This window comes from Panonychus citri, unplaced genomic scaffold (assembly GCF_014898815.1).
Source record: "Panonychus citri isolate SS breed McGregor unplaced genomic scaffold, ASM1489881v1 Contig00139, whole genome shotgun sequence".
NCBI classification, from domain to species: Eukaryota; Metazoa; Arthropoda; class Arachnida; order Trombidiformes; family Tetranychidae; genus Panonychus; species Panonychus citri.
The window spans coordinates 1,511,620-1,535,528 of record NW_026515544.1 but is presented as its reverse complement, the minus strand read 5'-3'; the positions used below and the strand labels follow the sequence as shown (position 1 = coordinate 1,535,528).

The following is a 23,909-nucleotide window of genomic DNA, read 5'->3' as shown; positions in this document are numbered from 1 at the left end:
TCATGAATTTGTATAGATATTAATTGTTAATTGTTAAGACAGAAGATGGCAGTTTGTTAATTGTATAAATAACAATTTACTCTGATTAAGTTAATTGATTGAGAAAAGTAAATCAAATCTACTAGCAAAGTCGGTAAACTTTTGATTACTCAATTAATTAATTGTAATCACCATTGATTAATATTTGCTAATTTGTAACCACTTTAATTGGCAATGTGATTAACAGTGACAAAAAGTGATTGATTAATAATCCGATTTAATCAGTTGATTAACTTGATTATTTAAACAAATTTAGTTTTTATATGTTAACCGATTGAAATGAAAACACTTATCAGTTTATTAAACAAGAAAAAAAAGTTGATTATTTGATTTGTTTGTTTTTTGATTGATTGATTTAGTTAATTACCGTTAGATTTTTGTTTAATCATTTAAATTTCCAAATATTATTTACTAAATTGCAATAAATATTAACATGCAATGGGAATAGTTATCAAGGTGAGATGAACTGGAAGGAGGGAAAAGGTAGATGAAGAAGATGATTAAGATGATGAGTGGGAGGATGTTGTTGGTGGGTGGAAGATGATGATGAGGATGATGAAGAGCAGGAAATGGTGTTTTTTTTGTGCGAATTGATTTAATCTCGTTGATCCAGTTGCTGAATTCAATGAAGATCCAATGATGAATTGTGATAATCAACCTCTTTGGATTCGAGTCAATGGTTGGTGTTGGTTTTTAAATGTTTGTACCTTTGATGATTAGTTAATTGTTGTAGTTAAATTACATTGCATCTGATGATTCAGAGTTTCCAGTATCAGTTTGTTGTTGTTGAACAGCTGAAGGTGGTGGCGGTGGTGGGGCTTGTGGTACCTGTGCTGATGGATTAACGGTTAATCCTGAGGTAAAGGGTTGTTTGAGAAATGGATTAGTAAAGTATTGGGAATATAATCCAAGTAAATGTGATGCTGGAAATGGTGGCATGAAGCGATTGGCCATCGATCCGTTGGCCATTGAACCAGCGGCCGCGGCTGCTGCTGCTGCTGCAGCGGCTGCAGCTCGATGAGCATCAGCATTATTAGAAGCTGAATTCATTTGATTATTATTCAGATTATTATTACTATTGTTGTTGGTATTGGATGAGGTTGATGATGTTGGTGATTGTGAGGTTGGTGAGGGTGGTAAGGGAGGAGGTATCATTGATGAAAGTCCAGTTGCCGCTTGGTGTAAGACCGGGTTACCATGGTGTGCCTGGTGCGCTTGATGTGCTTGGTGAAGATGAAGGAATGGAAAATGACCTATGGAAACCTAGAAGGTCAAGCGGAGTTTGTAAGTATGGCATTGGACATGGTTGTTTGGTCATCATTGGCTTTGGTTTACGTCGAGGTTTATATTTGTAGTCGGGATATTGTTTCATGTGAAGGGCTCGAAGGTGTTTTGCCTCTTCGATAAATGGACGCTTCTCATTTTCACTTAGATGCTTCCATTTTGTACCTAAGCGTTTCGATATTTCCGAATTGTGCATCTTTGGATTTTCCAGAGCAATTCGACGCCGTTGAGCTCGAGACCAGACCATAAATGCGTTCATTGGACGCTTAACACGATCATACTCCTTCTTTGTGAACGAACTTGGTACCGATGAGTTTTCCGTTTGACTTGACATGGTAATTGAATTACTATTAACACTTGAATTGTTATTAACAAGTTCAGTTGAACTATTATTAGAATCATCGTCTTGATGATGATGATGATGGTTAATTGTTGTTATATTGCTTGGAGATGATTTCGCTGGATTATGATGAGAGTGATGATGTGAATTGCTGGAGTGATGATGATGATGTTGAGATTGATGATGGGATGAAGATGATGATGATGAGGAAGATGAGGATGCTGATGATGTTGGTGTTGTCGTTGGTGTTGGTGGCATAATGTTTAATGCTGCCGCAGCGGCAGCTGCAGCGGCTGCATGGTAAGCCGAAGCAGCGGCATGAGAGTGAAGGTGTGAATGATGTGATGTGGGGGAAGATGATGAGGTTGGTGCAAGGTGTAAATTGTTAAATGAACCGTGAGTTGTTGGTGTTACCACAGAGGAAACTAGTGAAGATGGTGAACCCACTGCCGAAGGTGACGAAACGCTGACAGGTTGACTGGCCCCACTTGCAGCGGCAGCGATGGTATAAAGGTTTGGAAATGCATGATGATGAGAGTGTAAACTTGGATAAAGTGAATGATGAGAGGCAAATGCTTTCTGCAAATCCGGAAGTGAATGATGTGCCCCAGGGTGATGATGATGATCCATTGGTGAATAAGTTGGAACACCGCTCATGGTGAATGGATTATATTCCCGTTCAACAGCGGCCATTATGCTCACAGAAAACGGAAAAGCCGTTGAGAGAAACAAATAATAATCAAAGTAATCAAATTAACTTGAGAAAAACCAAAATCCCAATCAAACTGACAAAGTTACAAAGATATTTTATCAAGTCAAACTACAGACAAGACAAAAGTAACAATTAAAATGATAAATTAACCAATTTAATATTGATAAATCACTACGAACACAATTTAATATTAACTAGAGGAACGAGAAAGTTTACTCAAAGAAAACAAAACAATTAGTTTAAATTTGAAATGTCCAAACGATGATGAATGAAACACAATCGGTGAACTTGATTAAGATGATGATGATTGTTGATGGTTTAAAATCAAATGATGATCACAAAAGTAGATGAATGAATTAGACAAAAAAAACACCAAATTCTTGTATTTTGTTATTACGATAAAAAAACAACAATAAACAAAATTTTTACGTTGAAAGTTACGAGTTGATTGTAGGCTGTAACCTTAATCATCGACTGTACCAATTGTTGTTTCAGTTGAAAGTCAGTTGAGTTGGAGTGGGTTTTGGGGTGGAAAGAGGAGGAACCAATGTACCCTCCTTATCCAATGGAAGGCAAGAGTGTGATGTAAATAGGTGGAGTTTCCAACCTTTCTATCATCATCACCATCATCATCATCATCTTCTTCTTCTTCTTCATCCACCTCCTTCTTATCATCTCTTTCTTTCATCAACAACAATAATAATAGTTTTTTTCTTTGCTTTTCTTACCTTTCCTTTCATCTTCATCTTCATCTCATTGATGATGATAAAATTATGATGATGATGATAATGATGAGTGAGCCTTTTTTACACACACACGTTGATATGGTCAATGATAATGGTTTGTTTGTTTACTCTGTGTGGTCAGTCACCATTTCTGACCATTCTCACTTTTCTTATAATAGCCTCAAGTGAATTAACCGGTAATTTATATTGGAAAAAATTATTTTTTTCATTTTTTTTCCTTCTCTTCTTCATGAGTTTCATCTTCATCTTTATCATGATAACTGTCAATGTTTACATCCTCATCTCTCTCTCTCTCTCTCTCTCTCTCTCTCTCTCTTTCAATGATGATGATGATCATTATTCATGGTGATCAGCATTCAATATTGACCAATTGGATATCATTATATTTTTATCTTATTATTATTGTAATACTATAAACTAAATTGTCCAAATCAAATCAACTTATCAAATGTAATTCAATGTAAAGCAATTTAATATCAACAAATAGTAATCAGGTAGATTTTTATAATCATAATAACAACTAAATTATATTGAATCACTTACAATTGTCCACAAGAATGATAATATACATAAAAAGTACGATGGATAGATAATCCAAAATTGTAACCACAATCAAGTTGATTAATTATTCAAAATTTAGGTCAACAAGTAATATCAGTTATCTGATTTCAATTCAGTGATTAGCTAATTATCATCATGTCAACACTAATTATTGGTTAGGTGATTCAACTAAAGTATTTGAATTGTACAAACAGATTTGAGATTAGCTGAGATTTGTTTTTATCCACCAGTGGGTTATGGTTATCATTTGGGATTCTGAGTAAATAAAAATGCTAAGGATCCACTTAATATAACAATGACAATAAGAATCCGCTATTATCAATGACAATGATGATGAGGATGATGAAGATGAGAGAGAGAGAGGATGAAGAGACACTGTCAAAGACACACAAAAGTGAAACCTTTAGGCCTCGTCTTATACCAACAATGGAAAGTTACAATTTAAAAGATCAGACTAACCAATTATTTCTGTATCATCATCATCATCATCATCCTTATCTCCATCCTCATCATTAAATATCTTGAAATCTTTGGAAACATTTCTCAACCAGGTAACATGACAATCTATTGATAATCAAACAATTTAACTTGAAATGGTTGATTAATGTTATCAAAACGATTTTGTCATTTTTTTCCAGTCTTACAATTAACTGATTATTGTAAATGTTTATGATAACAACAATCAATTGATTATGATACAGTGAAAAAAAAAGTTAATAACATAATGAATTTAAATGATCCACTCAGGATTGAATTGATTTGTGTATACAAATAAATATAACGGTTAAATTGATTAACTTAAATTGATTCGCACAAGTTTCATTCAAATTGATTATCAAAGTCACACTAATAATTTATTATATTAACACTTTGAAAATTAAATGAGACTATTAAACGTTATCATCCTTATCATCATGATCATTATCATCCTCATCCTTTTTATTATTGCAAATTGCCCATTTATCCGGTGGTTTTCATGCATTTACATTGATTGTTGTTCATTGATGATGATGATGATGATGATGATTATCATGATTATCATCATGAACCCTACAAAAAATGATTTGCATTTTTATCCCATTTATTTTGACACCAAGATAAATACTCACTCTGATTTTCAATTGAGTTCAATTTGTTATTATCATTATATTTTTTTCATACAAAAACTTTTTTTTATATTATTAATTCAATCAAGTGAATTGAATTGAAATCAAATCAACCCAACCAATTGATTTTGTATTTGAAAATCATTGAAAACGGTTAGATGATAATAATCATTTTAATTGTGTTCAATTTTCTGTATGCAAAGAAATCAATTTCATTGCAAATTGTTGATAATGTTTATTACAATTGGATTGTTATTGAAATTCAATTTATCATCATCACAATTTAATATTTAACAACAATTCAAGTGCAACATAATGATAACTTTAAACTGGAGCAAAGAAGCAAAAAAAAACTTTACTTAATTCATTTGATAATTACAATTCATTTGGTAATCAGCTAATCAGAGTTAAATCATTCAGATATCTTAATTGTAATCGTGATTGATAAATGATGATATTTGGTAAGATATGAGTACATATTGAGTCAATGTTAACAATGGTAACAATGAACAGTTATCATCAGTTATCATCATTAGTTTGAATTGTAACCAAGAATCAAAATAAATACTCACAATGACATAGACACACTCACACCAGTAATGGTCACAATTGATGGAGAGAGAGAGAGATGAAGATAATGATGATGAAGATAAAGTGAGATCCAGTGGTGTGTCTGACAAGTATTTATTTTATCTTCCATTTTTTTCTTCTCTTCTTTTCGAACTTAGAACTTCTCGAAATCACATCTTTTCCTTTTCCTCTTTTATCCAACATTACGATTATTTTCATTTCTCATTCATTTTTTTTCTTTCTTCATCTTTTTCTTTACTATCGAACAATAATTTTCTGTTTTCTTTTTATTCCATATTAGCAGAGAAAAGGTTTTATCATCTTCATTTCCATGGTACTGATGATGATGATGACGATGATACAATGTCCATCTCAAGTGTCCAATAACTGAATTATTTCCTGTTGAAAGTATCAACAACAATAAGGAAAGAACAAGGAAAAAAAAATAATGTCAACCTTTCAATTTCAACAGGAAGATGCTGCTGTTGGTGATGAGGATGAAGATGAAGATGATAAAAGTGATTGGTCATTTATGCATTTGGACACTTTTCATGTTGATGATGATTCTTAAAATGTTTTACCTTTAGGTGGTCGATTATCATTTTTGTCCTTTTTCAAAATGGACAACAATTTGTATCGACAATTACTTATCATTCATTAGCAATCAATGATGATGATAAGTGGTCACTCTTCAAGATTTACATCATTACCTAGTGATGGTCACTTTCTGATCTGTTCAATGCCTTTTCCTCCTCATGATATTAACAGAATTGATTTCAGAGGAAAATTTCAAATTATCTTCCATTCACTGACCATTATCATCATCATCATCATCATACACACTGAATCATATTAGTTGTTTATATTTTGACAACTCCAACTCACTTGGAACCGGAAATAGATTATTTTTTTTCTGCTCATATCATTGCTTTTTTGGCTCATCATTTTCAATTTTTATCTCATGAAAAATTGCTTCTCCTTCATCTTCATCATCTTCAAATGCCCCTTAGCATCTTGTTCCGGTCAATCATTTCCTAACTTTGTTTATATACATCAACTTATCCGGTTATCAACTAGAAACGACAAAAAGGAAGCGGTAAAAAAGTGTCGATCTGAGAGTGGGAGTGGGTGAGGGAGGAGAAGAGGAAACAACTCCATTGACATGATATCGAATTGGCTGAAAAAAAGTTCTAAATGCTCAAAGAAATTCATATTCATCTACAGGGTGGAAATTGAAATCACTTGTAGTTACCTATTTTCCTTATTGATTATATTTGATTGTATCTTGCAACTTTCATTTCCAATTGATTGTAATAATAGTTTCCATCTAATTGTAATCAATTAATTGACTTTTCCTTGATCAATTTAAGAGTTAATAAATTGTTCATTAATCTCATTCATTGCATTAATTGTAGTTAACTGATTAGTTGGTGTTGAATGTTAATAATAAATGATTACCACGGAAGTTAATTATCCTTTTAATGATTGTGATTGATGTTGATTATTTATTAGTTAGTTGCAATTAACTTTATGATTACTACTTTACTTTACTAAACAATTAACTAATTGTGTTAACTGTTAATTTCACTAGACTTTGATTCAATTTTTCAATGTTTCTCATGATAAATGTATTGATATTAATTCATATTTTTTTTGTTCTGATTTTTTTTTGATTATCAATTAATATTATGTGTTAATTAGGATTAATTGTGATTAAGGTAATTATTACCTTGCTATTGATAAGTTGATCTAAGTGTCTATTTCAATGGTTTGTTGTTTAATTGTTTACTTAATAACTTTGATTGATGATTAAATCAAGATTAAATTGTCGCTTCATAAAAGTAGAAACAAAATAATAACATTAATAAGCATCTGATGATTACCATTAATTGTTTGGCATTATAATTGTTATCAACGGTTAATTATGATTAACAAAGGTAATCAGAAAGGTTTCCCTCTTGAAATTAAGTTGATTGATTTTCAAAGTGATCACAATCAGTGTGTATAATTAAAGTTAATCACAAAGTTAATCAATTGTCGGTCTCACTTGAGGTTGGAGAGTAAAAAAATCTTATTGTTCAACAATCAAATTAATCAACAACAATTAAGTGATTATCAAACTTTAAGCTGAGATTATCAGTGTTTAGTTATCAACAATCAATTTCTAATTGTGATTAACTTAATTAGTGTTTCGTTTAGTTTTTTTACTATTACTATTTTTAATCAATCTTATTAATTAAATCAATCAATTTTATTTGATACGAAATGAAAACTAAATCAGTTAATGTTAATGTAACATTTAAATTTGAATAAAATTACAATTTAGATTTTGATTTTGATTATATTGTTGACAACAATTTACTGATTATCTTTATTGAAGGTATCATAAAGACATTTCAATTAACCTAATGGACAATACTAAAGTTAATCATGATAAATAATAACACAATTAACTTGATTTGTATAATCAAATTAGCCGATCATGATAATCAAAGGTTAGGTTTAATTTGTGATTTAATTGTTTATTACTTTTGGGTGCAGAAAAATAATAACTTGTAATTGTAATTGTAATTAAATCAAAACTAAACACAATCATAAACTTTTATCAAAACGTAAACACAATTAGTAAATTGTTTGGGTTAACAATATATTGTCAAATACTAAGGTTTAATTGTTGGTAATACAATAACAATTAAGTTTGAAGATAAAGGTAAATTATTGGTTCCCAAGAAAATGGTGAACCAAATTAACTGAGATTATTTGAAAATAAAAGTTAATTGTAATCAATCAAGTATCAAAATCTAGTAATATCTTAATCGTCAAATCTTAATCCAGTTCCCATGAAGATTAAGCTTAATCGTAACAATCAAAAGGCTCAAGTAAATTAAGTGATCATTATTGAGCAGAGATATAAAAAGTTACTAAATTTTTATAATCTGACAATTAATGATCACCGTTAATCTTGATTAGTTAAATTGTGTTATAATAATAATAATCAGAATCTATTTTATTCACGTGCCAAGACAATCAGTTAATTGTAATAGAAATGTTGACAATTAATCAAATGAACAACAATCAAATCCCAACCAATACAATTGATATTGAATCTAAAAGATTAACTTAATTTGAACAAATTAAACAAACACTCTGATTATGAACAGTTAGTTAATTGTGATCTAGAATTTTAATTAATACAAAAAAACACAACAAACTTTACTCGTTTAATTTAGTTTTTGATTTGTTGTTAAAAAGTTGATTAATTGTAATTAAAACCGTTTGATTTGCTTTCATCATTATCATTTAATTATCTCTTGATTTAGTTACCGTGATTCCGAGTAATTTAATTTTCTAATCATAAATGATTACAAATGTATATTCAACAATCAAAGGTTTTGATTGTTTACTGATCCATCTAAGAGATTTAATTTATTACCAGTCACAATTAACCTTAATTCAGTTGTGATCATGATTATTGTTAACAATCAGAGGAATAATAATTCACCACCTTTAGATTTGCTAATAATCAACAATATAAATCTAATGATAACAATCAAAAGATAATTAAACTACTGTAATCCTTTTCCTCCAATAATCAAGTAAATTAAATTTAATTCATTCACATAACATTTCACACACAATCAGTTAATTGAATCAACAATTGTAACAACAATAATTGCCTGTAAACAAACACGATGTTGTTGATCAAATGATTGATTGATTAAACAAATTGTCTAATCAAATAAATCTTAATTGTTATTCATATAATCAAATCCGATTAATAATCAAGTTGGAAAAATTTTCTTTCTTCCATTAACATATAATGTTATTAGAATCATCTTTTCATCCTCATCCTCATCTTCATTGAGAGAGAAAGGAAGATGAAGAAAAGGTGATGATGAGGAAGATAAATATCTCATGATGATAATCATCATCATCTCATCATCATCATCATCTGAAAGATAAAAGTTGTTGAAAGGAAAAAGCTTCAAGGTAAATTGTGATTTCTTTTCATTTTAAATGGAGTAAAATAAATGAGAAAAAAACAGAAAAAAAGTTAATCACGATTTAGATGATTAGTTAAACAACAATCAATTTAATCATATTTGTTTATTTCGTTACAAACAATCAACGGTTAACCAATCAATCAACGGTCAGTTTAATTTTGCTTTTCTGCTGGTCAATTATCATGTTTACCTCTCGCTATGATTATTATCATTTGATTAACGTTGAATTAACTTCTGGTTTAATTGTGTTGATTATTATTATCATTAAGAAGATGATTAGTGATTAACAGATTTTTACCTTCAATTGAATTAAAACCTCACACGAATTGATCATCATCATGATTTTCAAGACACTCTCTCAATATAATCTTTAATTAAATAATTAAAAAACTTTAACTAATTGATTTAATTCCAATTAACAGTAAACATATTAACTAAATTAACTTTAATCTGGTTTAACTTATCTTTCATTTTACTCTTTGGGCAACAATCAATTTTACCTTAATCATTAAAAATCCAACAATTTATTGATTAATTGAGTTTCTTTTTCTCAATCACCAACAATTAACCCGAAAAAAATGATTAAATATGATTGTAAACAAATATAATTAAAGTTAATCAATTGTTTCAACAATTTAGTTTATCGATTAATCTTATATAAGTGAACTAATTGATTAGGAGAAATTAAAATTTCCAAAAGCTTTAATTATTATCTTATATTCAGAATTTAATTTAATTTAAATTGATTGTTTCTTTCGCAATTTAAATTGTTCCCCAATTAGTTGATTGTTGGAATTAAATTAATTTGATTATTATCTTGATGATTATCTGCCATCTATTGACTTGGAAAAGTAATTCAGTTGATATTTAATTTGGAGAAAAATTTTTTCCTTCCTAATTGTAACTAAATTTAGTTAATTAATTGGTTGGATTGCAAAAGGAAAGTTAATTGTTGATAAGTATTCGGTGTAAATAAGGAAAAGTAATCAAATCAATTAACAGTTAATTTATCATGGAAAAGCTAATTATCTCTAATCAATTGATTGACACCACAATCTAATAACATAAAGATTAACTTTGTTTAACTGAATCTAAATTATGATTACTTGATTAACTGATAAATTAAAGATGAAAGAAGAAAAAAAAGTTAAATCATAAATCACAATTAAAAGAAACTAAAAATTTAATTATCATGTCAATCAATTGGCAATGGAAATCAATGATTAACAATTAACCAAAGTGATCAAGGATTAAATTGTAATCACCAAATATGGAGGATTATTTTTGAGATTAACTAAAAGTGAATTTAAATTGTGATTAAAGTGGTGAGATGATAATCAAGTTAATTATCTTTACCATAACATGACAATTAAATGAATGAAACAAAAAGTAATTATTATGACAATTAAATTGACTGGAAGCTCTTAAGAGGCTCATCACTTAAATGACAACAACGTTGATTAAGATACAACTTTCCGAATGAATTAGTTGATTAGTAATTAAATGATTCTCAACAAGAGAGTCGGCAAATTGTTATAATTAACTATTGATGATCGTTGATTAATCAAATAAATATCAACTCTCAATTGATGAAAGAGGAGGAAGAGGATCAACTTTTTTTTTCCATATCAAAAATTGATTAGCCAACATTAACTTGATTGTTGTGGCATTAGAATTGTCATTTTCACCTTAATTGTGGTTAATTTAAATTAAACCATTGAAATTCACCATTTACATAATAATAATTGTTGTTTAATTACATTGGTAACATTTGATAATAATTAGTACACGCAATTAGTTAACACTCTTGTTTTTGTTACAATTAAAGGTTGACATTTTGTTTTGTTTAAATTATGTTTTTTTTAAATCAGTTAATTGCAATTAATTTCGGCTTGCTTACATTTCTAATTAGTTTTTTGCTCTCAAGTTTAAGTATTAATTGTAACAAGTATTTTTTTTCACCTTTCCAACAGAGTTAATTGTAGTAATACAATTAAAGTGATTCCTTTTCTTTGAGGTGTAATTTTGGTGATGTTGTTTGTGGTAAACTGATTTGGCATTTAATTGTTGATCAGCTAATCGTTGACAAATCCTAATGTTTTAATCGTTGAGATTGATTTGCATTCATCTTTCGCTTCCTTGTAACATTTTTCTCTTAATCCGATAAATAAATAATAACAATAATCTAAGAGCTTAATCCAACTTTCATTTTGAACATGAATCTTTTTCCAAGTGCTGATTCCTTGATCCCAAACAAACACCAATTACAATTAGTTTCACAATTGAATAAACAATTAGCTCTCCTGATTAGTTGATATTGGTACCAGAAAATGGATGTAAATACAATCAGGGTGTCTCTTCATAAGTTATTATTATCCTTAAATCATGTAATTAGTGTAAAGCAAGAGAAATTTGCAATAATTGCAGATGAAAAATATTGATATTTCCAAAGGTAATCCATAGGTTTCCATTGGGTGAGAACATTGGGTTTTGATTAATCACAATTAACTTCTTTTGGTTTGATTATATCAATTAAAATCTAAATAGTAGCTTCTTTTTTTTTGGTGATTTTTTCGTCTTGTTTTGATTTTCCTTCATAAAAGGATCCTTATTGCTCCAAATTATTATCAGGTTATTATTGTTTTAATATATTAATCATATTATTAATTATGGGGTTTCTTTTGTTGTCTAATTGCTTTGCAGTTGCGTTTTGATGTCACCTTGTAGGTCAAATTGACTTAAAGGTAAAATTTTCGTGTATTTATATTTAGTTAATCTAATGGCTTTCGGTGTTGGTTCCTTATTCCAATTAAAGGGCTAAATTTTTAGTACTTTGTGTGTATGTCAAGTTGATAGGTGCTCTTGGCGGTGGGTAAAACACACAAGGTGTATATGGAAGGGTGGGTGATGGATTGAACCAAAATCAATGATAATTCTTGATTGTGACTTAGTATTGCCAATCAGTTATTGATCCTTTATGTTGATTGACTATTTATCGGATTCTTAATTTAGCAAAGGCTCTTTTTACACATTGATTTGTGATTTTTTATCTTTGACATCGAAATGATAACAGGAGATGTTCTGGTTTTGTGAATGGGAATCTCTCAAATTGGGCAACTGGGCAGTTCTTTTTAAGTGAAGATGAATTCGTGTGATGATGGTGATGATGAAGTTTGTGAAGATGAAACTATAATTATCTTTGTGAATATGATGAGATGATGACAAGAAGATGACGATACCAAGTTTAACAGGGAAATATGGAATTAAATGAGACTAGATAAGTCACCGAGTGGAAAAAGTTTATACACAATTAACAGAATGTCAAGATAATTTTTAAACACAATCAACATTTTGTGTTGATTACTGTAGATTAGGACTGAAAGCAAAAAAAAAGTTCATTGGCAACTAGAGATAGTAGTAGTTAATTGTAGTGGAATTGTTTAAATTGTCATCTCGATGATCTTGATTTTTGAAAATTTTTTGATATCTATTCAAATCAGTAGAATCGGGAAAGGTTAATTGGCGATAGAAGCGATTTAAGTAAATGGCTGATTATTAGTAATAAAGGAGTTTTTGTTTTACTAATTGTTGAAGGTATTCTAAAACTAATTTTGTTTTAAAAAGTGAATTGTAGAGAGAGGGAAAATTAACCATCAAGTCTCATCTATTTACCACAATTCTAATGAAGATGCGAAGTTTTTTTTCCAATTAAAACGATGTGGTCAATGATTAGGCTAAGGAAACACAAAGATTCACTAATTAAATCTTGCAAATAATGATGAGAGCACAATTTAAGAGCTAATTGAGATCAGCACTTTAAAAAATTAGTATTCAGAGTTGTCCATAGATAAGAGGAGTCGATATGAGATCCAGATAGATGTCCCAATGGAAAGAGGTAAGGATTTTAAAATAATTAGAGCTTTTAATTACTCAAAATGGCCAAGTAATATACTCGCAATTAATACTTGTTCCTCTTTTTTTGCTGTTTACTAGAGTAAATATTGTCCTCATCGTCGGGTATGTGCAGCTGATTGAAACATAATGTTAGTTGAAAGAGATGAAGAGAGGTGAAAATGGCGACAATGGAAATTAAGATGAACTCAGAATAATCAGCATGAAAGTCAAGGAATTGATGTTGATCGAAATTAGTGGCATCTTGAGAATCAAATGGAATGTAAATTTGTGTTTAGGTAAATATTGATTGACTATGAAGCTTAATTAGTTTCAATTTCTCCTTTCGTAAGGTGTAATTGGAGTTTGCAGTAGTTGAAAGTTCAACATTAGGATGAATACCCTTTCTTTTGTTTCTTTTAACGATTTATAAATTGCTGACTGATTACGTCAATTAAGGTTTAATAAGCAGGAGGCTGAAAGTTTCCACCACTGACCATACCACCTCCTCCACCACCATATTGATTATTCATACCCTGTTGTGAGTACATTCCCTGATCTTGATAATCAGTTGCATTTACATCGGTACCACTGGCATAAGCATAATAATCAGCACCAGGTCCACCAGGACCTCCAACACCAACACCTCCTCCCATGCTGGGATCATCTGGATAAGCTGAAGCAAAGGTTGACATGTCAGTACCCGATTTCCATCGTAACCATGCAAAATAAGCACAACCCGCCCAAACGAAAATGGAGAAAAATGAAAAGGCTAAAGCAGCACGAAGATTATTTATCCCGTAACCAAATTCAGGGTAAGGTGCTTTAGACCAGGATATGCCCAAAGTGGCAAAACAAAGGAAATAAAGTACTGTCCAAAGGCCAGAGAAACCGAGGTCAATGGCAACAACACGACGACGAATCTTAATACTAGAGATATTTTGAAAAAGGCCTTCGAGGACAAGTAAAACAATAGCTGCTAGTAAACCAACGATTCCTAAAAATTGTCCAAAACGACAAGCATTGGCACTTCCATTATAGAGACATTTGCCATGATGCCAACCTTTATTGTTAATACAACCGAAAACAATTACAGAGAAGAGCTGAAAAGAAAGAGAGAAAACAAAAAAATTAATAATGGAAATAACAAATAAATAAATAAAAAATGATCAAATTTAAATTCTAAGCGCGAATCGACTGGATGTGTTTCGACTTTCATTATATCGAGTAACTGGTTAAAGGATAAACATCTAATCTATTTAATTTATATATGGAGGTGATAATTTGTTCACAGTTTATCTGATTGCACTTTAGACTGTGTAAATTGGGAACAATTAATTTCAAAAATCAAGGATTAGACTCCAAATCAGTTCAACTAGAGACTCAAATCTATATAAGTCTCAGATTAACTAACGATGATGAGTTCTGGGTGTTTACCGGGTTGGGTAACAATTAATCACTATGGTGGTAAATATAGTTGAGTTTAGTGATTACGTCAAGAGTGATGATTAGTTGTATTCCTTATTAAATGTGATCATGATCATCACTGATTGAAACAATGGTAAATTGTGTACACGCAGGTAAAGAAACAAATAGAACACAGTTACTTTTTCTCGGCTTTTGAAATTAAGTTAATGATGACAATCGACTTGTTATTCTATTCACTCTGTTGATCTAAATTTCACCATAAACAATTGTGTAATCTAATTAACACAAATTAGAAAACCTTACCCAACAGAAAAATCGTAAAATAACTTGAGGTCTCATAATAAAACCAAGTGGATCAAATGGTTGACCTGCTTTACCAGCACCAAAAGAAACTCCACCATCCATTGGATCCATTTCGCAATTTGAAAGAGGTGAAATTAACAATCACCGAGATTTAAACACAAGAAGAAAACAAAAATATCGAGAGAGAGGAAAAAAAGTAACAATCCAATCAGGAAATACCTAAATAAGAAATCAAACAATTAATCAGGAAATTAAGAGAGAAAACCAGAAAAGAGAATAGAAGAAGAAAATGACAGAGAGAGAGAGAGAGAGAGAAAAGAACAAGAAAAAAACAAAAATGGAGAAAAAAAGAAAAACAAACAGAGACAAAAAACAAGAGAAGAGATAAGATTATCTCATTTTCTCTTAAAAATAATCACCTTGCAGATCCAATGCCAGAATTAATTACGGTCAATCGTTGGACAATTTAAATCCAATTTCGACAATTAAACTAAATCACCAATAAACATTTTCTTCAAACAATTAATATAACGGTGAAAACAGGTACGGAAAAGGTTAGTGGTAAGTGAGAGCAAACTCAAACCATCTCAGAGTCCAAGCACTAATCAGTTACTCTAATTGGACAATTTTCCACAATAACACGAGATGTCGCTCGTTCGAACATCACAATTTTCGGAATCGAATTTCTTTCCCCCTTATTTCTTCCCTTTTAATGCCCTTAATTCGAACCATTTACAAGAGTCTCCATCTTTTGATAGCGAATAAAATGTTCAGTCAAGTGATTCTATTCGATGCTTTTTTCATCTTCTTTACTCTCTCTCTCTCTCTCTCTCTCTCTCTTCATTCATCTCCTTTTCTCACATTAATCGATAAAACCATAGATTCTCACCAAAGCTTTTCTATTGATTCTCATTCATCGGGTTCATTGGATATTTTTTCTTCCAATAATTATGTTAATTGTTGTCCTTATTGTTACGCTTTTTTTTCCTTCTCTTCTCTAATTTTTAACCATAATTAGTTTACATTCATTCTGGTAAATTGTTCATTAACCAGAGTTTAATTATGTTTGTTGTTGTTTCTTTTTCTTTTTCACCACTAAATCACATTTCTCAATTTGTTCGCGTTTAATTGTTTACCATCCACAGTTGATTAGCTCCTTGATTATGAGTCCGTCTTATGGGTTGACAATATTTCAATAGACAAAGAAAACTATGGTAATTGAGATTCTACAATTTTTAACAATATAATCATTAAAATAACAAGTTAATTAGTTGATCTCTTTTTGTTTGAGCTTAGCAACAAAAAATTTTATTTAATCTTGTGATTGTTTTTTTCTTCTTGTTTTCGGGTTTGTTGTAAAGACGATTAGCTTTCAAATTTCATTGCAGTTTGTTTCATGTTAAAATCTCGGGTTAATTTAAGTTTTCATTCTCTGGTGTTTAGTGATATGATCTGGTCCATCTCTTTTACTTAAAACTTGACCACACATTGGACAAACCACAACATCCAATTCAGAATCTGTACTAATCTCCCAAACACCGGTTTTCATGGGAATATTTCCAATCCTTTGTTTAATGTTAGAATCATGAGCAGCCATTAGGTGTTTCTGTTTCCTTATATCGGGTAGAAGTACAATTAAATCCAATAAAACGTGATTCAATTTGTTACGAAACATTTCAACGCATTTGTTGTAATATTGATGTGGTGGAATATCATCTTTGAAAAATGCTCTCGATAGTAGGTCAAAATCTTTAAATCTATCTTTTAAAATGGATTGAACCATATCGAAGAGACGACGATTCCTTTCATCGAAATCTTTTGGATAAATATAAGAGTTTTCAGCTGATTCTTCAGGATAATGTTGTGTTGATCGATTGGTTCCATTTTGGTGTCTATTTGAATATTTTTCTATTGATGCTGTTGATTGTGATGGTAATTGAGACTGTTGAGGTAATGTTGAATTTACTGTTGATTTGGGTGACGATGATTGTTTGGCAGATTTTGAATTAATACGATCACTTGAAGGCGGCTGATCAAAATTTTCTCGTTTAACTTTACGTTGATTATTTGCTGATGATAATGATGATGATGTAGGTTTGTTACCAGATTTATTATCGCTAATAGAATTGCTTACGTTGCTATTATTTGATTCAATGTGATTATTACTGTTTACTTCAGATTTTTTACCACTTAGGATATTATTATTTGTTGAGTTGGTTGTTGTTGTTGTGGTTGTAGTGGTGGTTGTAGTTGTGGGATTTGTTGTAGTTATGGATGGGGTTACGGTCGTAATTTTTGGTTTGATCAATTGTTGAGCTACGGCTTCCATTGATAATTCACTAGATGCTGGTTTTTTGAGATTGCGTTTTTCATAACCGGGTGGAGGTCGAACAAGTGATGAGAGAGTCGGTTGTTTTGACTTTGTTGGACCAGATGATTTTGATTGACCTGATGGTTTGATGGTCGTTTTGTTTTTCTTGTTTGACTCTCCACTTAAAGGTGGAAAATTGTCTTCCTTGAGTAATAAACTTTCCATGTTTTCCTCTAAACTTGGTTTATTCTCATTTTCGCTCCGATTGCTTGTGCTCCCATTGTTTTCTTTAGGAATTAGTGTATCGACAAGTCGTACTGAAGTATAATTTGGAGGTGGATCGGGTTGAGGATTGTTCAAACTGGCTAATAGTATATTGAGTGATTTCTTTTTCTTTCGATTACCATTTACTTTAAAGGGTAAGGACGGAAAATCGTTTTGTGTCAAGGAAAAGTCTTGACTTGATGAAGGGTCACTGTGGTCAATTAATTCATTTGCTATACGATTAAGAGAGTTACTGGCGGTCACTTTACTTGTTTTACCACTATCAACGGATTGTGATGTTGTCTTTTCAGTAGCCTTTGGATTCAATTTTACAGCATCGGCTAATGAAATAGATTTAGCCGATGAGCTTGCAGAACTAGCTTGTTGAACTGAACGATTGCCGGAAGATCCTTTGACTTTTAGATCAGGAACACAAAGAGCTGGAAACTCTTCATCATCTTTTCTACCGAAAGTAGCACTTTCTTTTACTTTTGTACTAAACTTGTGTTTAGGTTTTTTAGAAGCTTTCGAGTCTTGGTTATTTGTGACACCATTGGTTACCACTTTGGCAACAGCAGCTTTGGAAGTTACAGAAAGCGGATTATCAGGTCGATCTAGTGGACTTTGTTTACTTGTTTCTCCAAGTGATGGGAAATCTTCTGGTCTAAGTTGAACAGGACGTTCAGGGCCTACAGCTCCAAGAATAGAAAGATCGTCTGTCATCCAAACATCTTCTGATATATTTGGAGGGTTACGATCATTACCTCTATCATTTCGATCTCCACGATCTCCACGATCTCCACGATCTCCACGATCTCCACGATCACCTCGATCTCCACCTCTACCTCTTCGACTGCCACCTCCTCTGGAATTGGACAGACCATCGTCATTAAGAGTAGCAACAACCTGTGAATTAAATCCACCAGCTCTCGGACCTCGAGGTGCAGTATTGAAGGTAAAGTCCAAATTCAAAGTTCGTGCATGTTTGGCTTCCGATTTGGTAAGACAATGACTTTGAGCTTTATGAGCTTGCAAATCGATTGCAGTTCGAAAAACAGAAGTAAATTGTTCATTCTTGCAAGGTCCTTCTTCACATAGATAATGTTTCTCACGGAAATGTTGATTCAAAGTCTCATATTTGTTGAAATAGATAACTTTACTAGTATCACAAAGATGACAAAAATAATGGTCTCGACGTAAATGACGATTTAGCTCCTCCGAGTCGACATAACGTTGATTACAAAGTTGACAGGCTGGATGTCCTTGATATGAACGATCATCTGGATCACCAATCTTCATATGAGCTTCCAATTGTCCAGCATTATAATATTTTCTTTCTTCACTGAAAATTTTCAAATTTTGAACACAAACTTCGCACGTTAATAATCTGTGTTTCTCCCATAAATGATCCTGTAATTCATTTACACTTTCTAAAGTTGTTTTACATTTTTTACATTTCTCTTCTAGAAGAGAATTAAATGTCTCGTAGCAGCTTTGAGTTTCGAAGTAAATTTTAAATTTATCATTGAAATAAAATCTCGATAAATCGAAGCCACTAAATTTTTTTCGAGAATCTTCGGTAAAAATAATCTATAAGATAAAAAGGAAAAGGAGAATCAACATTAAAAATGTGATGATGTAAACAAGGCCTAAAAAATACATGCATTTATCTTTCTTTCTCTTTCTTTCATCTCTTTCTATTTTTCTTTCTTTTTCTCTTCTCTTTCTCTCTCTCTCACTTAGATTTCAATCTTGTTCCAAAAGAGGATCACCAGAATAACTTACCTCAGAAACCTCTTGACGACAAATGGGACATTCATTTTGTTCACATAATACTCTCATTTTGGCTGAACAATGATAACAAATTGGATGATCACATGGACCGATTGCGAAAATTGCTCTTCTGTGTTCACCAGGAATCGAGTGGCAACAAACATCACAGGAAATACCAAACTTGTTCATAGGTGAATAGAAGGATGAAGAAGAAGAAGAAGATGAATTACCATATCGACCTCCAATTCTATTAATTTGACGTCCAGACATAATTAGTTAATATTCCAAATAGACTATTCACAGAGTAGAGAAAAAAGTAAATTTCAAATCAACGCAATTTAATTTAAAGAATAAGAAATAAAATAGAAAACAAAAGAAAACAAAATAAACAGAATTTATGTTTCATCAATGAGAATAAGTATCTAAATAAAAGAGAAAGAGAAAAATTCACAACTCATGTTCTCAGGGACGATTGAAGAATTTACATTCGGTTTGAAGAGAATAGAAAAAATTTGTTTTCTATTCGACCCCCGAAGTTGACTATTCTTTAACTTTGTGATTCAGCATCACGAACAATAAACTTTTCATTTTAATCAAATCAAATTGATATTTAATTTTAATTAGAATCTCAATCAGCAAAATGATTGAAAATCCAGAGTTTGGTTAATGAGAAGGCAGAAAATTTAAGAAAAATCAAATCATCGAAACGAAACAATATGACCCAAATGAACGAAAATGTTCAATTGTAACTAATCGAAAGATAATTGTTCATCTAATTACTAATATTTTGTTTCTAAATTTGAATTTGCTGATTTTTTGTTGTTCTTTCTCAGCTTTGAATGTGTCAATCAATCGATATTAAAGTTTGATCTCTCATTGATGGAAATGTAAACATGATTAAAGGCCAATAGTAAGATTAATGTTTGAATTATTATGGGAAATTGTTCCTTATTTGGTTGATAACTCTATTGGCTTGCATAACAATAGAAACAAATCAAATGATCGGTCATATTTGTTGTCAAAATTAAACAAAAAAAGACTTAAATTGTAACAATTAAAACGTCCCCAATTAACTAATTCAAGAAAGTGCTTTCAATCAATACTAAAAACCTTTGGACAAATTTTCTAACAGAGGCTTATGAGCTTTAAGCAGTAACCATTTGTGCCTCTTAACGACACCATTGATGTTTGACGCACACAATGTGCCACGTGTCACACGTGCCACAATACGCGTCTAAACGGTACTCGGATCCATGACAAATACAATACAATGTAATACGGAAACCACAACACCAGTAACAATTATCAGATGGAAAGTGATTCATTGAATATTAATTATTTCAAATTGATCTAAAGAAATGGAAAGAACCAAAAAGTTGGAATCTCATTAAGGAAACTAAAAATAATTGGTTTTAATTGAACGATCTCTTTCATCTTAATCCAAGCAGATTAACTTTATCCCTTTCATATTTTATTAATATCTGATTAGAATGGTGTTGAAAAGATGAGGGGGAAATTGCTGGAAAAATACAATCAAATTCATCGCTTGATTATTCAAACGTATTGACATGAGTTGATGCTATGAATGTTGTAACTTTTAATTACAAAAGTCTTTTAGTTAATCATTTACAATTTTCACTTGACTCTATCAACATTAAAAATCAGTTCAATTTATTAAATTTTCTTTCGATTGTGTGAATACTTTAATTACCAAATGATATCTGCTCGTTGGTCGTGTTGGAATCACACTCAACTTTTAATATCAAGTTTCCTTTGCCTTGGATTATTAATCATCAATGTCACAATCAACGATGGACTCTCAAGTTTGGTTGAGGCAAATTCTGATCTAATTGTCAGTGCTTCGGGTTGGGGACAATCAATGGTTCCCAGCAGTTCACCGACATGTCACTGTCCCCCAAGGCCAGTTAAATATGTCGCTATTGAGGTAAGAAGTATAAATTCAATTTGTCCAACCAAATTATATTGATTGATTTCCTTGCTAATCAACAGATACCAAAGATAATTAAAGTCCCAGCACCCGCTCCGCCTGCAATGATGATGCCTCCGATCTCAAGTCCCCCCAAACAAACAATAATCCCAATCACGATTCCACTATTAACTCATGTTCCCGCTTCGGCTCCAGCTCCAAGTCCAATGGTTCCTCCGTCTTCACTTCCTCCATCATCTGATACTTGGTCAATATCATCAAACCCTTGGAGTAATTAATCCCCATTCTCAACAGTAACAATTCAAATCATCGTATTGATTAATTTTTTAATTTCAGTCAATGTTTACCTCATTTAAAGTGTTTATTTATTACCCGACATTAATTAAATCAAGTTAAGAAAATCAATTTCCCTTACAAGTTGTGATTCACAGCAACTTTTAAAATACTTGATACAATTTTCAATAAGTGTATAATTTAAGTGATCAAATTTAAATAGTTATCAATTTATTTGTCTTTTTTTGGTACAAAGTGTAAGAGGATAAAAATGAGCTTTGCTTTTCCCTTGCATTGATAATAAATGTCAACTAATTTTGTAGAAAATGTGAATGGTTTAATTTTCTACTAGAAAAACATCAAGTGTGATACAGTTTCGTACAATTGATTATAAAAGAAAAGGTGAAAGTTAGTTGCAATTTCAGTTTCATGTGAGATTATTTTTCTGATTCTGATTTGTTTTCCAAAATTTTGTTTTGATCCAAGTGACCGAACTCCAGAGAAATCAAAAAAAGATTTGCGACCAATTCACCAGAAGCTAAATGGTTGGCTGAATGGCTTCTCTTGGTCTTCAGAATTGTTTGGATTCGATCAATTGGGCTACATCTTTCATCGACAATTTACTCGATTTGGTCTTTTTCCCATCTCGTTTGGCGAGGGAAGATGAAGGCTCAGGAGCACAAAGGGTTGGAAAATCTTCATCTTTTTTGTTACCGAAAGTGCCACTTTCTTTCACTTTTGTACTAAACTTTTGTTTAGGTTTTGCACAAGCTTTTAAGTCCTGACCATTGACTATCAATCTGACAACAGGTCGATCTTGTGGTCTTTGTTTACTTATTTCTCCAAGTGATGGAAAATCTTCTGGTCTAAGTTGAATAGGACCTACAGCTCCAAAATTTGAAAGATCGTCGGGAATCCAAAAATCATCTGTTATATTTGGAGGGTTACGATCATTACCTCTTTCACCATGATCACTTCGATTACCTTGATAATCATATTCACCATGATTATCATTTCCTCTGGAATCGGACAGATCATCGTCAGGATTAATTCGAGCGGGAACAATCGGTGAATAAAATCCACCAACTCTTGGACCTTGTAACTTTAATAATGTTCGTGCATATTTAACTTGCGATTTAGTGTGACAATGGCTTTGAACGTTATGAGCTCGATAATCCATTGCAGTTCGAAAAACGGAAGTAAATTGTTCATTCTTACAAGATCCTTCTTCACATAGATAATGTTTCTCACGAAAATGTTGATTCAGTGTCTCATATTTGTCGAAATAGATAACTTTACTAGTATCACAAAGATGACAAAAATAATGGTCTCGACGTAAATGACGATTTAGCTCCTCTGGGTCGACACAACGTTCATCGCAAAGTTGACAAGATGGATGTCCTTGGAATGATTGATCATCAGGATCACCAATCTTCATATGAGCTTCCAATTGTCCAGCATTATAATATTTTCTTTCTTCACTGAATATTTTCAAGTTTTGATCACAAACTTCGCACGTTGATAATCTGTGTTTGTGCCATAGATGAGTCTTTAATTCATTTACACTGTCGAAAGTTGCTTTACACCTTTTACATTTTTCTTCAAGTAGAGAATTAAATGTATCAAAGCAGCTTTGAGTTTCGAAGTAAATTTTGGATTTATCATCGAAATAGAATTTCGATAAATTAAAGTCAGTAAACTTTTTTGTTGAATCTTCGGTAAAAATAATCTGTAAGATAAAATAAAAAGATAAGTATATTAGAGATAATGTTTTCTATTTTTTTAACAATCTAAAAGAGAGAGAGAGAGAGAGAGAGAGAGATAAACGCTAAAATGATTAATACATTAATCTTTTTATCCATTTTTAAATTTTAATCTCGTTCCTAAAGAGAAACAAATAAAACATATAAACAACTTACCTCGGAAACTTCTTGACGACATATTGAACATTCATTTTGTTCATATAATACTGCATTTTGGTTGAACAATGATAACAAATTGGATGATCACATGGACCGATTGCGAAAATTGCTCTTCTGTGTTCACCAGGAATCGAGTGGCAACAAACATCACAGGAAATACCAAACTTGTTCATAGGTGAATAGAAGGATGAAGATGAAGAAGAAGAAGAAGATGAATTACCATATCGACCTCCAATTCTATTAATTTGACGTTCAGACATAATTAGTTAATATTCCAAATAGACTATTCACAGAGTAGAGGAAAAGCAAAGTTCAAATTAACTTAGTTTAATTTAAAGAATAAGAAAAAGAAAAGGAAACGATAAGAAATTGATGTATCGTCGATGAGAATTTGTGAATGAATGAAAAAGAAAGAAAAATTTTCTCGATTTATA

General features: G+C 31.3%; 5 protein-coding genes across 5 annotated transcripts; 1 reads left to right on the top strand and 4 right to left on the bottom strand.

Annotated features, from left to right (window-relative positions):
- Positions 1–294: 294 nt before the first annotated feature.
- On the bottom strand, positions 295–3,015 carry LOC128394281 (nuclear transcription factor Y subunit gamma-like). Its single transcript, XM_053354586.1, is given in 2 exon segments — positions 295–1,282; positions 1,284–3,015. Coding segments are annotated over 2 exon segments (1,578 nt in total). The 5' UTR covers positions 2,357–3,015; the 3' UTR covers positions 295–777.
- An 8,077-nt stretch (positions 3,016–11,092) lies between these two features.
- Positions 11,093–15,773, bottom strand: LOC128394512 (synaptogyrin-3-like). The gene is made up of 3 exons (XM_053354845.1): positions 15,404–15,773; positions 14,985–15,203; positions 11,093–14,356 (listed from the first exon to the last, which is right to left on the bottom strand). Exons 2-3 carry the CDS (start codon positions 15,093–15,095, stop codon positions 13,715–13,717), a joined length of 753 nt encoding a protein of 250 aa, XP_053210820.1. The 5' UTR covers positions 15,096–15,203; positions 15,404–15,773; the 3' UTR covers positions 11,093–13,714.
- A 478-nt stretch (positions 15,774–16,251) lies between these two features.
- LOC128394511 (E3 ubiquitin-protein ligase ZNF598-like) lies at positions 16,252–19,757 on the bottom strand. Its single transcript, XM_053354844.1, has 2 exons — positions 19,345–19,757; positions 16,252–19,149 (listed from the first exon to the last, which is right to left on the bottom strand). Exons 1-2 carry the CDS (start codon positions 19,600–19,602, stop codon positions 16,402–16,404), a joined length of 3,006 nt encoding a protein of 1,001 aa, XP_053210819.1. The 5' UTR covers positions 19,603–19,757; the 3' UTR covers positions 16,252–16,401.
- A 491-nt stretch (positions 19,758–20,248) lies between these two features.
- On the top strand, positions 20,249–21,663 carry LOC128394162 (uncharacterized). The gene is made up of 2 exons (XM_053354430.1): positions 20,249–21,277; positions 21,343–21,663. The coding sequence occupies exons 1-2, from the start codon at positions 21,047–21,049 to the stop codon at positions 21,556–21,558; spliced, it is 447 nt and encodes a 148-aa protein (XP_053210405.1). The 5' UTR covers positions 20,249–21,046; the 3' UTR covers positions 21,559–21,663.
- A 205-nt stretch (positions 21,664–21,868) lies between these two features.
- LOC128394161 (E3 ubiquitin-protein ligase ZNF598-like) lies at positions 21,869–23,887 on the bottom strand. Its single transcript, XM_053354428.1, is given in 3 exon segments — positions 21,869–23,282; positions 23,473–23,525; positions 23,528–23,887. Coding segments are annotated over 3 exon segments (1,419 nt in total). The 5' UTR covers positions 23,736–23,887; the 3' UTR covers positions 21,869–22,124.
- Positions 23,888–23,909: the final 22 nt, after the last annotated feature.

What these genes read in the sequence shown, in the direction of transcription:
- LOC128394512 (XM_053354845.1), bottom strand. Translation starts at nt 15,095, where the DNA reads ATGGATCCAATGGATGGTGGAGTTTCTTTTGGTGCTGGTAAAGCAGGT. An exon ending in TTTTACGATTTTTCTGTTGG is followed by an intron (nt 14,357 to 14,984) that starts GTAAGGTTTTCT and finishes CTTTCTTTTCAG; the next exon opens with CTCTTCTCTGTAATTGTTTT.
- LOC128394511 (XM_053354844.1), bottom strand. Translation starts at nt 19,602, where the DNA reads ATGTCTGGACGTCAAATTAATAGAATTGGAGGTCGATATGGTAATTCA. An exon ending in GTCGTCAAGAGGTTTCTGAG is followed by an intron (nt 19,150 to 19,344) that starts GTAAGTTATTCT and finishes TTTATCTTATAG; the next exon opens with ATTATTTTTACCGAAGATTC.
- LOC128394162 (XM_053354430.1), top strand. Translation starts at nt 21,047, where the DNA reads ATGATATCTGCTCGTTGGTCGTGTTGGAATCACACTCAACTTTTAATA. An exon ending in TTAAATATGTCGCTATTGAG is followed by an intron (nt 21,278 to 21,342) that starts GTAAGAAGTATA and finishes GCTAATCAACAG; the next exon opens with ATACCAAAGATAATTAAAGT.